The 12,652-nt window shown below is 60.3% G+C and overlaps 1 protein-coding gene across 1 annotated transcript in view; it reads left to right on the forward strand.

The window, feature by feature from the left end:
- The first annotated feature begins 1,181 nt into the window (after positions 1-1,181).
- The window catches only part of CARMIL3 (capping protein regulator and myosin 1 linker 3), a 33,065-nt gene continuing 21,594 nt past the window's right edge, over positions 1,182-12,652 (forward strand). Inside the window, exons 1-24 of the mRNA XM_025192810.1 lie at positions 1,182-1,263; positions 1,434-1,484; positions 1,721-1,780; positions 2,669-2,790; positions 2,885-2,964; positions 3,228-3,298; positions 3,529-3,602; positions 4,088-4,163; positions 4,401-4,489; positions 4,708-4,802; positions 5,496-5,582; positions 5,789-5,898; positions 6,461-6,538; positions 6,624-6,700; positions 6,822-6,926; positions 7,693-7,762; positions 7,972-8,053; positions 8,167-8,263; positions 9,359-9,413; positions 9,666-9,838; positions 10,014-10,082; positions 11,097-11,190; positions 11,290-11,388; positions 12,084-12,215. Of these exons, the coding sequence (XP_025048595.1) occupies positions 1,757-1,780; positions 2,669-2,790; positions 2,885-2,964; positions 3,228-3,298; positions 3,529-3,602; positions 4,088-4,163; positions 4,401-4,489; positions 4,708-4,802; positions 5,496-5,582; positions 5,789-5,898; positions 6,461-6,538; positions 6,624-6,700; positions 6,822-6,926; positions 7,693-7,762; positions 7,972-8,053; positions 8,167-8,263; positions 9,359-9,413; positions 9,666-9,838; positions 10,014-10,082; positions 11,097-11,190; positions 11,290-11,388; positions 12,084-12,215 (1,959 nt within the window). The 5' untranslated portion in view covers positions 1,182-1,263; positions 1,434-1,484; positions 1,721-1,756. The remainder of the gene's footprint in view (positions 1,264-1,433; positions 1,485-1,720; positions 1,781-2,668; positions 2,791-2,884; positions 2,965-3,227; positions 3,299-3,528; positions 3,603-4,087; positions 4,164-4,400; positions 4,490-4,707; positions 4,803-5,495; positions 5,583-5,788; positions 5,899-6,460; positions 6,539-6,623; positions 6,701-6,821; positions 6,927-7,692; positions 7,763-7,971; positions 8,054-8,166; positions 8,264-9,358; positions 9,414-9,665; positions 9,839-10,013; positions 10,083-11,096; positions 11,191-11,289; positions 11,389-12,083; positions 12,216-12,652) is intronic.

A 12,652-nucleotide genomic window follows, 5' to 3' on the forward strand; every position in this document is an offset into this window, starting at 1 on the left:
CCTTCCAGCCCCCCCACCCCCCTTTGGACTTGTCCATGGTACCCACCACCTTCCCCCATTCCCTGTGTTTTCTGGGAGAGAGGATGGGGGCTAAGAGCCCGGATGCCTGGGCTCTTTCCCCACTTGGGAAAGGCAGTGGGGTCTGGGCGTGGCTGGGAGCCTGGATGACTGGGTTCTCTTCTGGCTCTGGGAGGGCACTGGGGAGAAAAAGTTGGAGGCCCAGAATCCTGAGTTCCTCCCTAGGCTCTAGGTGTGGGGTGAGGGTTGGTGGGGAGGGCAGAGAGGGGCCGGGTGCTGGGAGGCCTGGGCTGGGAGGGGAGTGGGGTTGGTGGGTTTGAGAAGGGTGGGGCTAGGGGCCCAGACAGCTGGGTTCCCTGCAGGCCAGTTGTGCCTCCCTTCCCCTCAAACCACCAGCCAGGCCCCACAGGGCCAGGGGAAGCAGCTGCCTGCTGAGCTGGGTTGCAACACAGGAAGTGTGGTCAGGCCTGGGTACAAACACACCAAGCTCAGACATCTGCAACAGACAGACAGACACCCACACCCCACGCACGGGTGCATGCATGCACACAGGCCGTGTGTCTGGGGGACAGGCACCCAGGGATCTGGGTCTCTCTCTCTCACACACACACACACACACACACACACACACACACACAGACATCTGGGTGTCTCATACATACACTCAGACACACACCTCAGCAGTCCCCTGCCCCTCCATGTGTCCATCTGTCCATACATCCCAGCAGCCATCAGCCTCCCCATCTCTGCCCTGAGCACCCCCACTCCCACTAAGGACTGTCCCTGCAGCCATCGTCACTCCCCCATACCTGCCTGCCCCCCTAGCCACTCCCCCACCCACTTCCATGCACCTCCTACCCCTGCACCTATCTGTCTGGTGTGCCCCTCTACCCCCACCTTCCATCCATCCATCTGTCCATCTGGCTGTCCACGCCATCCTGGTGACCAACCAGTTTGGGGAACCGTCAGCAGCGGGGGGGCTGAGGGTCAGGAGTGAGGGGCGCCAGCAGAGCTGGGGGCAGAGGGCAGCTGGTTATGGGAGGGAACCAGGTGGGCAGTTGCAGGATAGAGGTCCCATCCCCATGTTGGATGGAGCTTGCAGGGGTCCAGGGTGACACACCCCAGTTCTGACCCCCCTCTCCCCTTACAGAGAGCATCCGGAAGGTTCTGAACCGGCCCCAGATCCACCTCCTCGTCCGGGTCAAGGTGGAGGCCAAGCCCAAGAAGCTAGAGGACCGAGTGCTGGTGAGGGTGCTGTGGGTTGGGAGTGAGGGGCACCACCTGGATGGGGGGGCAGGGGGCTGCAGGGCAGGAGTAAGGGCCACCAGAAAGCCTGGGAGGCAGGGGGTCATGGGAGCTCCCAACCCCTTCCCTATGCTCATTGACCAGGTACATCTCATTCCTTCCATCCTCAGGTCCTCACTGCCTGGCGCATCTACCTGTTTGGGGTCAAGGTGCCTGCGAAGGTGAGTTGGGAACCAGGACAACACAGCACGTGCACAAGGAACCCAGGCATCTGGGAGACACATGTACACACACATGCACAGGATCCAAATATCCAGTACACATGCATGCACACACATAACCCATGTGCCTGGGTGGCACGTGCACACACATGCACACACAAACACACACACCACTCAGCTGTCCGGGAGACAGACGCACACACACGTACCCCTCACTCCTCTCTCCCCTGCCCCAGGTCGAGAGCTCCTTCAATGTCTTGGAAATTCGGACCATGAACAAACTCACCCCCAGTCAAGTAAGTGCCCCCAGTTGCCCCCCCCCCACAGCTCCCTCCTCTGCTGCCCCAAAATGTCCCCCTCCCTCAACATACCAGCAGGGGCTGTGGGTCAGGAGTGAAGACACAGAACATCTGGGACACCCACCCATCTCTGTAGAGGTGCGTCCCGAACGCCTGGGTTCTGTGCCCTCACTCACAACCCACAGCTCCCCCCCACCCCGCCACTGGAGTGACCCTCACTTACAAACCTCCAGGCCCCGGCCTTGCCGGTGTCTCTCCTCCCTCTCCCCTCAAGGGCTGAACGAGGTGAGCGGTTAATGACCAGGGTGCCTTTGCGGGTGAGGTGACACCTCTAAGGTGGGAAGCACTGGATGCAAATCAGCTCAGCTCAGGCTGGGCTGCCTCCTCCCACCTCCTCCTGCCTCCTCCTCGCTGCAGAACTTCCCTCCCTCCCTGCTTCTGCTCATCCCCCCACAGCTCCACCCCTCCCTCCATCCTTTCACCCCCCATCCCTCTATCCACCCTCCCTCCATCACTTCCCCCCGCTCGTCTGTCCTTCTGCCCTTCTCCACACATCTCATTCCACACACTGCTCCACTCATCCATCTGTCCATCCATCCCTACACACCTCACCCCTCTCTCCATTTCTCCATCTAGCTTCAATCCATCCTGCCCCCCATGCATTTCTACATTTTTCATCCATCCTTCCATCTGGCAATCCATCCTTTTATCTGGCAACATCCATCTCCATAGCCCCATCCCTCCACCCATAACTTTATCCATCTGTCCATCCACCCATCCCTCTCTATGCTCATCGTTGCTCGTTCCACTATTCCACACATCCCATCCCTCTGTCTGTCTGTCCATCCACCCATCCATCCCTTTCTCCCTCTCTCACTCCCTCAGATCCTGTTTGACACAGAGAAATCCACCTACAACCTCACATTCCCAACCCTGGACAGCGCTGACCACGTGACCCGCCATGTGAACTCTGCCCTTGCCAAGATCTTCCCCAGCTCTGCCTCGGGGTAAGCAGGGCCAGTGGGGGGCACCGTGCTGCAGGGGGTGGGGCATGCCTAGCATGGGACCCAGGTATCTGAGCCCCCAGCCCTTCTTCTGCAGGTGCCTACGGACCCCTGATACCCCCCGGGACACATCCCCCAACTCAGAGAGCTCCACCTCCACCAGCCACAGTGTCTGCGGTGAGCAGGGGAGGAGAGGGGAAGGGGATGGATGGATGGGTGGATGGATGGAGCAATGGGGATGGATGGAGAGATGCCATGGACAGATGGATGGACAGAAGGCTGGATGGAGAGAGGGCATACAGGGCATTGAGTCAGGAGCAGGTGGTTCTCCAGATATGGGGAGGCCTGCCCAGTGGGGTGGGGTGGGTCTCTGTAGGGAGGGGCTTCCCAGGACAGGGTTGGGGCCAAACACAACCTGTGTCCATCTGCCCACCCATCAGGGGGCTTCTCAGAGACCTACGCCGCCCTGTGTGACTACAACGGGCTGTGCTGCCGTGAGGAGGTGCAGTGGGTAGGTGGGGACAGGGGGTGTGGCTTGGGGAGGGGGTGAAGCATCCTGGGGCTGTGGAGGGGGCGGGGCAGAGGGGAGGGGGGAAGCGACAGGGGAGGATTATTGGGCTGTCATTGGTTGAAGGGTGGGTACAAGGAGAGGAGTGGAGACAGTGGGGTGGGGAAGGGGATAGGCCAGGGGAGGGGCCTGTGGGGGGCCCACCCACTTGCCCATCTGGCCCCTCCCCCCAGGATGTGGACACCATCTACCATGCTGAGGACACGCGGGAGTTCAACCTGCTCGACTTCAGCCACTTGGAAAACCGGTGAGGGCCCCATGGCCCTGGAGAGCCCCCATCAGGCCCCCATGAGATACCCCCACATCCCCTGAGACCCTTCCAGGTCCCCTGGGACCCCCCAAAACACCTCTTGGGCCTCTAGGGTCCCATGTGACATGCCCCAAGGCCCCCTGAATTCCCCTTGGTCCCCTGGGATTCCTTTGAGTCTCCAGTACCTCCCTCAGACCCCACAAGACCCCCCTCAGACTCTCTAGGACCCCTTGAGACCCCCCTGAAGACCCTTTTGAGACCCTTCCAGGTCCCCCATACCCCCCAAGACTCTCCAGGTATTCCAGAGCCCCCCTGACACCCCCCTCAGACCCACAGGACCCCTTTCTGCCCTGCCCTGCTCCCTCCATCCCAAATCTCCCTGGGAGGAGGGTCCCTCCAGCTCTGCCCACAGTGCTGGGAGGGGTGCTGGGGTGGGGGTCAGTTCTGGGGATGCTGATGTCTTCCCCCCCACCCCCCACCAGGGACCTGGCTCTAATTGTGGCCGCACTGGCGTATAACCAGTGGTTCACCCGGCTGAGCTGCAGGGACCTGCGCCTGGTAAGTGCCCCCACAAGTGCCCCCTACCCCCTTTGCCCTTGACTGCTCCCCATAGCTGCCCCCATCCCCCCACAACTGCCCCCATCCCCTGGGACTGCCCCCACCCCTCCAAATCATCCCCCAGCACCCCTGTGTTTGCCTCCATGGACCCCAAATTGCCCCAGCCACCAGCAGAGGAGGGGAAGGGGCCGGGGGTTGCCCCCAGCTCCATCTGTCCATCTGCGCATCCATCTGCAGGGCTCAGAGGTGGCTGAGCAGGTGCTGCACACGGTCAGCAAGTCCCAGCACCTGGAGGAGCTGGCACTGGACAATGCAGGGTTAAAAACGTGAGTAACTCCCCCCCCCACCGCCACACACACACTGACCCCCAGCCCTGGGGAGGGGAGGTCCAGTTTTGCGGGGGACTGAGCCCAGACATCTGCCCCAAGGTGGGGGCTCAGGGCATCATGGAGCCCTGATTCAGCCCCAGGGGCCCTCAGCCCTATGGTGGGGGGCTGGAGGGCATTGGGTGGGTCTGGGTGACGCCCCACCCCCACCTGCACAGGGACTTTGCTCTGAAGCTGGCAGCTGCGCTGGGCGACAACCCTGGCTCGGCCCTGCGTGGCCTTGACCTCTCCCGCAACCCTGTCGACGACAAAGGTGGGTCCCCTGCCTTCCCCGAGACGCCCAAGATTCCCGAGAACCTGGGAAGTCCCTACACCCCCCCGAGCCCCCAGTCCACCCTGTCCACCTAGACCCCACCAACACTGTGGAGGGCCCCAGCCCATGAGGTCCCCAGGCTCCCCCTGGCCCCATGGACCCCTCAAATCCCTCCAAGACCCACTGAGACCCCCCAGCCCCCCAAGACCCTCCACAGCCCCAGAGACCTCCTGCGGGTTTCTAGAGACCCTCCAGCCTCCAAGACCTCCAAGACTTCTCACTCTCCCCTGCCCCCCATTCCCTAAAACCACCCAGATCCTCCACAAGCCCCCCCTAATCCCCAGGCTCCTAATACCCCTTAGCCCCCAGGGCCTCTCCCACAGTCCCCCAACCCCCCAGGGCCCCCAGCACCCTGGGATGCTCCTAGCCCCCCAAGACTTCCAATGCCTCCAAGATCTCCTGAAACAGTCCCCAAAAGCTCCCCTGGGTTCTGAGCCCCCTGCCCACCCAGAGCGCCCCTGCCCCCAAGTCTCTCCAGTCCCCTGAGACCCCCCTCAAAGCCCTCTGCAGCTCCTTCCAGCCTCCCAGGTGCGCCCCCCCCCCTCCAATTCAGGGACATACCAGGGGTTGGGCAAGAGGGGGTGACCCCCCGGTGTCCCCTAGCTCCCATGACCCCCTGCTGCTGCCCCCCAGGTCTCGGGGCACTGAGTCAGCAGTTCCTGTGCCTGCCTAAGGGGCTGCAGCTGCTCGGCCTGGCCCGGACAGGGGTCACACCCCGAGGTACCAGGGTCAGGGGAAGGTCTGCGGGCAGATGGCAGAGGAGGGCAAGAGGCCAAGCTGGGGACTGGGGCAGAGGGTGGAGGGTGGGGAATCACACAGGGGAGGGGCATAAAGGAAGTGGGTGGGGGAGGGGGCATGGCCTCTTAGGTGCCTGGGGGTGTGACCAGGTGATGACCCCACCCTCTTGCCCCCCCTTCCCCTCCCAGGCCTGACTGCCCTGTGCCAGCCCCTTGGGGCCAACCCGGCCTTCAGCAGCTCTTTGCAGCACCTTGACCTGAGCAAGAACCCGGGGCTGCTGGCAGGGCCGGAGGCCCATGTGAGTGTGGGTTGGGAGTGAAGGGCACCGGTAGGACAGGGGGCTGTGGGTTGGGAGTGAGGGGGCTGGAGCAGGACAGGGGCTGCAGGTTGGGAGTGAGGGGAACTGGGGAGCAGGAGATTGTGGATCAGGAGTCAGGGTCACCAGTGGGACTGGAACAGGACAGGGGCTGTGGGTTGGGAGTGAGGGGAACTGGGGGCTGGGGCTGCAGGTCGGGAGTGAGGAGCACCAACAGGGCTGTGGGGGTAGGGGCTGTGGGTCAGGATTGAGGGGCACCAGGAAGAAGCGGGGCAGGGACTGCAGGTTGGGAGTGAGGGATACCAGTAGGGCTGGTGGTGTGCAGGGGCTGTGGGTCGGAGTGAGGGGCAGTGGGAGGAAGGGGGCAGGGGGCTGTGGGTCAGGAGGAAGGGACACCAGTGGGGCCAGAGCAGGGCAAGGACTGCAGGTCAGGAGGGAGGGTCCCAAAGGGGAAGTGGGTTGGGGCTGTGGATTGGAAGTGAGGGACACCAGCAGAGCTGAGGTGTCCGTGTCCCTGCCATGTGTGCCCTTCTGCACCCCCCAGGGTTTATTCTCCTTCCTGGCTCAGCCCAATGGTCTCATTCACCTCGACCTGTCGGGCACCGACTGCGCGGTTGATGTGGTAAGTGGGGGGGAGGGATCCACCCCCAGCAGGGGGCCTCAGGGGCTATGTGGGGCTCAGCCTGAGTGTCTCTGCCCCCTGCCAGCTCTTTGGGGCCCTTCTCCATGGCTGCTGCCCCCGGCTCAACTACCTCAACCTGGCTCGGAACAGCTTCTCCCACCGGTGAGTACTGGGACTCCCGGTGCCCCTCACCTTCGACTTGCAGCCCCCTGCCAGTGCCCCTCACTCCCGACCCTGCAGCCTATGGGGTCCCGGGTCAGGGGTGACATTGGGGTCCCTCCAGGAAAGCCAAGGAGATGGTGATGCCGCTGCGGCAGTTCTTCTCCAGCGCCTTCGCCCTCAATTACGTCAGCCTGGCCAGCGTGCGCCTGCCCCTGGAGGCATTGCGGTGAGTACACACATGTGCGAGGGTGTGTGCAAGTGTGTGTGCTTGTGCATGTGTAAGCAGATTCAGGGGCACAGGTATGCGTGGGGGTGCTGCTATCACAGACGTGTGTTATGTATGTGCAGAGGAATGTGAAGGAGCATGTGCAAATGTGCCAAGGCATGTGCGTGTGTGGTGTGTGCAAGCACATGCATGTGCGCGCGTGTATGTGCAGAGACATGTGCAAGTGTGTGTGGGGTGAGTGCAAGTGTATGAAGGAGTACGTGCAAGGGCATGTGTAAATATGTGCGGGGCTGTGTGTAAGCATGTGCAAGTACATGTGGTGATGTGTACAAGCGCGTGTAGAGGTATATCCAAGTATGTGTGTGTGCAAGCGTGCGTTGAGGGCGTGTGGAAAGGCATGTGAATGCCTATGTGGAGGTGTGTCAAGCATGTGCAGGGCCATGTGCAAGAGGGTGTGATGGGGTGTGCCACTGTGTGAAGGAACATGTGCAAGTATGTGCCATGGTGTGTGCAAGCTTGCATGAGGGCCCATGCAAGCATGTGCAGGGGGTGTGCCCATGTGTGAGCAAGTGAGCAAGCACGTGGAAGTGCATGCATTGGGAGCGATGGGATGTGCAAGCATGTATGAGAGCATGGGCACATGCAGATGTCTCTGCTGCCCCCTTGGCACAAGAAGGAGCCTTCCGCATGTGGGCGGGGCTGAGATAGGAGGCAGGGACTGCCAGAGGCTCTGCTCCCATCTCCCTTTCTCCTCCCCACCCCACAGCTCCCTGCTCCAAGGGCTGGCAGCCAACACCCACCTGTGTGACATCCACCTGGACCTCAGTGGCTGTGAGGTGGGAGCAGGGCTGGGGTCATCGGATCCAGGGTTTGGGGGCAGGGCTTGAGAAAGGGGAGGGGCCTGGAGTTACTGGGAATGGGGTTTGGGGTGGAGGAGAGGCTTAGGGCAGGGGTAGGGGAGTGGGCAATCAGGGGCAGGGCTGTGGAGGAGGGCAAGGGTCCCCAGTGCCCTCTAGCCTCCCATGCTCCCCCCTCACCCCCGCAGCTGCGGGCACCAGGGGCACAGGCCCTGCAGGAGCTGCTGGGGGGCATCGGCGCTGTGGGCAGCCTCGACCTCTCTGACAATGGTAAGTCCTGTTGCCCCCCCTGACCCTGTCCCAACCCCAGGGGGCAGGGCCATGGGATTCCCTGCCCCCTGGCCATGACCCCTGACCACATATCCCCGATTTTCCTTCTCTAGGCTTTGATGGAGACCTGCTGACTCTGGTGCCAGCCCTGGGCAGGAACAAGGCCATCAAGCATCTCTGGCTGGGCAAGAACTTTAATGTCAAGGCCCGGTGGGTGAGGCCCTGCCCCCTCCAGGGTCCATTGCCTGGGTGAAGGGATCTACGGTGACCCTTCACTACCTGTTGCTTGAGAGATGGGCTCTATGGTCACCCATCAGGACCCATTGTTTGGGTGATGGTAACCATGGCTACCCTGCAGCACCCATTACCTGGGCAACAGGATTCATGGTCAACCTTTAGGACCCATTGCCTGGGTGACAGAATCCATGACAACCCTTGCCTGGGTGATAGACTCCATGGCAAGTCTACAGGCCCCGTTGCTTGGGTGATGGAATCCATGGTGACCTTTGTAGATTTGTTGCCTGGGTACTGGACTCCACAGTCACCCATTGCTTGGGTGATAATCTCCATGGCAACCCTTCAGGGCCCATTGCCTGGGCAATGGGATCCATGGTCAACCTTCATGACTCATTGCCAGGGTGATGGAATCCATGGTGATCCTTCAGAACCCAATGCCTAGGTGATACAGTCCATAGAGATCCCCATGGACCCCCTGGGGCGGACAGAGACACTACAGTGATCCCTTAAGACTTACTGAATAGTCTCTGGTCTCCATGGCAACCATTCTAGCCCCATCCCCAGGTCACTGGCCCCCATGGTGTTCACCATGAACACTGAACCCCTATGATAGTCTGTGCATGTCATGCCAACCAATCTGCACCCTTTAGCAGGGGGCTGGGTACCATGGAGATCAACTTAGACCCATAATAACCAAGCAAGACTCATAGGAGGGGCAGAAACCCCATGGCAATCCATCCAGTCCCATTAGATAGCTGCTGGCATCCGTGGCAACCCTCCTAGCTGTGCCAGATGGTTATGACCTCCATGGCAACCATGCTGAACCCATGAGAAGAGGTCATATGCCTAGATCAGCCCGATGGGCAGAAGCACTCATGGCAACCACTTGTTGGATGGGTGACTGGTGTCCTGGGGACCAGATCAAATGTCTGGTTGGGGGCTGAGGTGGGTTGGTTTGGGAGCTGGATTGGTGACCTCCATGGTGCCTAGGGCAGGGAGTTGGGGGATGGATCCCTGGCTCCCCCTCTTTATTAAGACCCCCTGGACTTGTCCCCTTCATGTCCCAAGGATGCTGGAGGAGATCCTTCATAAGATTGTGCAGATGATACAAGAAGAGGATTGTGTGAGTTTTCCCCCTCCCCTACCCCCCAGAATTGTGATGTTTGTGCAGGTCGGGAGTGAGGGGCACCGGCAGGGTCAGGAAGGGCAGGGGGCTGCGGGTTGGAAGTAAGGGGCACTGGCAGGGCTTGGTGGGGATAGGGGGATGTGGGCTGGGACTGAGGGACACTGGCAGGTTGAGGGGACATGGGACAGTAGGTCAGGAGTGAGGTGCACCAGCAGGGCTGGGGCTGACCCCTCCCCACATCCACACTAGTCCCTACAGTCCCTCTCAGTGGCTGATTCCCGGCTGAAGTCCTGCACAACCATCCTCATCAATGCCTTGGGCAGTAACACATGCCTGCGCAAGGTGGATCTGAGTGGGAACAGCATGGAAGACCTGGGTGCCAAGATGCTCTCCAAGGCCCTGCAGATCAACAGCACCCTGCGGTGGGCTTCTGTCTGGGGTAGGGGGGCAGGTGGGGATGGGAGCAGTGTGGGAAGCCTTAAGGTGAGGGTGCCCTGGGATGGGGGCAGGGGGTGAATCGATGGGGTGACTGGGGAGTGGGGGATCACCAGGGGAAAGTTGCTGTCTTACCCCGCTCAGCTATCCTCGCCTTTACAGGAGCATTGCCTGGGACCGGAACAACACTACAGCCCTGGGTTTCCACGACATCGCTCGTGCCCTGGAGAAGTGAGTACTGAGGGGCTGGGTTGGGAACGTGGGGTGAACAGGGTGGGCTGGATTGAGTTAGACATGGGGCGGGGAATTTATATGGCTGGTTGAGCTGGGTTGAACTAGGTTGGGGGGTTGAGTTGGGTTGGGTTGGGTCAGATTAGGGGTTGGGTTGGGTGATTGCGGGGCCAGAGCTGCATTCTGGGCTGGGCTGGTTGGCTGGGAAGGCAGAGCTGGCTGATGGGGGTGGCTGATTGGACAAGCTTAAATCTGGTTAAACAACTCGAGTGAAAGTGGGGACAGAAGGGTAGTTGGGTTCATTTGGGTCATGCATTGGTTATGGCATAAACAGAGTCAATTAGGTTTGGTAGACTTAAGTATGGAAGGGGTAGAGTTGGGGGTGGGTAGGGCGATGAATGGGGGTGTAGCTGGTGATGGGTGAGGTGATGGACTGTTGATGGATGGGGTGTAGTTGGGTGGTGGGTGGGGTGTAGCTGGGTTGCTGGTGGGTTGCTGGATGAGTGTAGTTGGGTGGTGGGTGGAGTGGTAGATGGTTGATAGGGTGTAGCTGGGTGGTGGGTAGGGCTATGGGTGGTTGATGGATGGGAGTGTAGCTGGGTCATTGGTGGGGAGATAAGTGGTTGGATGGGGTGTAGTTGGGTGGTGGGTAGGGTGATGGATGTGGATGTAGCTGGGTTGCTGGTGGGGTGATGGATGAGTGTAGTTTGGGTGGTTTAGTGGATAGTTGATGGATAGGTTGTAGCTGGGTGGTAGGTAGGGTGATGGATGGGATGGGGTGTAGTTGGGTGGTGGATGGCTAATGAAGGTGGTACAGCTGGGTGATGGATGGGGGTGTGGGTTGAGGGATGGATGGAGTGTAGCTGGGTGAGTTGACAGCTGGGATGCAGGTGGGTGAGTTGATGGATGGGTGATGAATGGGGGTGTCATCGGGTGATGGGTCAGGTGGTGGGTGGGGTGGTCGATGGTTGATAGACGGGGGTGTAACTCTCACTTTCCCTGCTTCCCTCCCAGCAACTATACCCTGAAGTTCATGTCCTTCCCCCTGAGTGACATCACGGCTGCCTACCGCAACACCCCCGAGAGGACGGATGAAGTGTGGCAGAAGGTAGGTGCTGGGGCTTGAGCCAAGGCCCAGCTCCCCCTGGAGGCGAGGGGTGGTATCTTTCCCTCCCCACCATATTTTCTCTTCTCCTGCCACCTCCAGATCCAGTGGTGTCTTCTCCGAAACGGGCACTGCCAGAAGTTCTCACAGGAGCAGGCCTTTCGGCTACAGCAGGGAATCGTTACCAGCAGCGCCGAGCAAGTAAACGTTCCCAGCGCTCCCAGCCCTCCCCCCCCACCAAAAACAAACAAACAAAAGTGTCAGTAAAAAAGTTGGATCATAAAAAGTTGTCATTTAAAAAAAAAAAAGGCTTTTTCTAGTCCCAGGGTGGGGGCCTTTCCCCACCAGGGCACCAGTTCCTATCCAGTCCCAGGAGAGCAGAGGGTCATTTCCTCCTAGGGGCACCAGTTACCTTATGGACCTAGGGCAGGGTTTGGGGTGGGGTGGGGTCTTTCCCCACCAGGTTTTCCCAACCAGTCCACCCTAGAACAGGCATAGGTGGGCTCAGGAAGGTAGGAGATGGGGCAGAGGCCTCTCATCAGAAGGGGGTGCTGGCCACAGAGCAGAGCATGGAACATAATGGGGCGGGGCAGGGGTATTTCATCAGTGGGAGACAGTGGGTGGGTAGGACTTAGAGGGTGGGACAAGTGAGGGGTCTTACTCCTCCATGAGTTGCCGGTCTCAACCCAGCCTCAGGATGGGGTGCAGGCAGGTTCAGGGTAACAAGGCAGTGCACCAATGGGAGAGAGTGGGTGGTGCTTGGAGATGTAGGAAGGCAGGAAAAGGAGGGGGATTTGTCCCCCCTACAGGGGGCACCAGTCCCAATTCAGGGTTAGAGCAGGGTAAGAGGCTGAGCAGGGGCGTGGGGGGTTGGTGCTGACACTGCTGTGCCCCAGCAGATGCTGAGCCGGCTGTGTGTGCGGGTGCAGGAGGAGGCACGGGCTCTGCGGGGCTGCCCAGCCCAGGCCATCCAGGATGAGGTGCAGCAGGCCCGGGAGCTCGTCAAGGAAGCCAAGAACTCGCGGGCGGTGAGATGGCCCTACTCCCGCCCCACTCCGCCCCCTCCCTGGCCAGCACCGCTCCCTCTGCCGCCCCACCAACCTCTATCTACCTCCCTCTCTTCATCTTATCCTGCTCCCTTACTGAAAAAGCATCAGTAAAAAAGTTGGGGTGTCAGTAAAAAAAAAAAAAAAGTTTACCAGGAAAAAAAAGAACAAAACACAAAAAAATGCTTGAGTTGGCAACCCTGGAACCTAGCCCCCATCGGGGCCCAGCGAATGTGGGGGAGGTGGTTCTCCCCCTCCAGGGGACTCCAAGTCCCAACCAGCCAGCCCCAGGGCAGAGCACAGGTGGCCTCAAGGTTGTCAGGGGCAGGGGTGGGGCCTCTCTCTGCTAGGGGGTGCTGGCCCCAAGGTGGAGCATAGGATATATGGGGTGTGGCAGGGGGCTTACCAATGGGAAAGAG

This window comes from Alligator sinensis, unplaced genomic scaffold (genome assembly GCF_000455745.1).
Source record: "Alligator sinensis unplaced genomic scaffold, ASM45574v1 scaffold128_1, whole genome shotgun sequence".
Classification (NCBI taxonomy): Eukaryota; Metazoa; Chordata; order Crocodylia; family Alligatoridae; genus Alligator; species Alligator sinensis.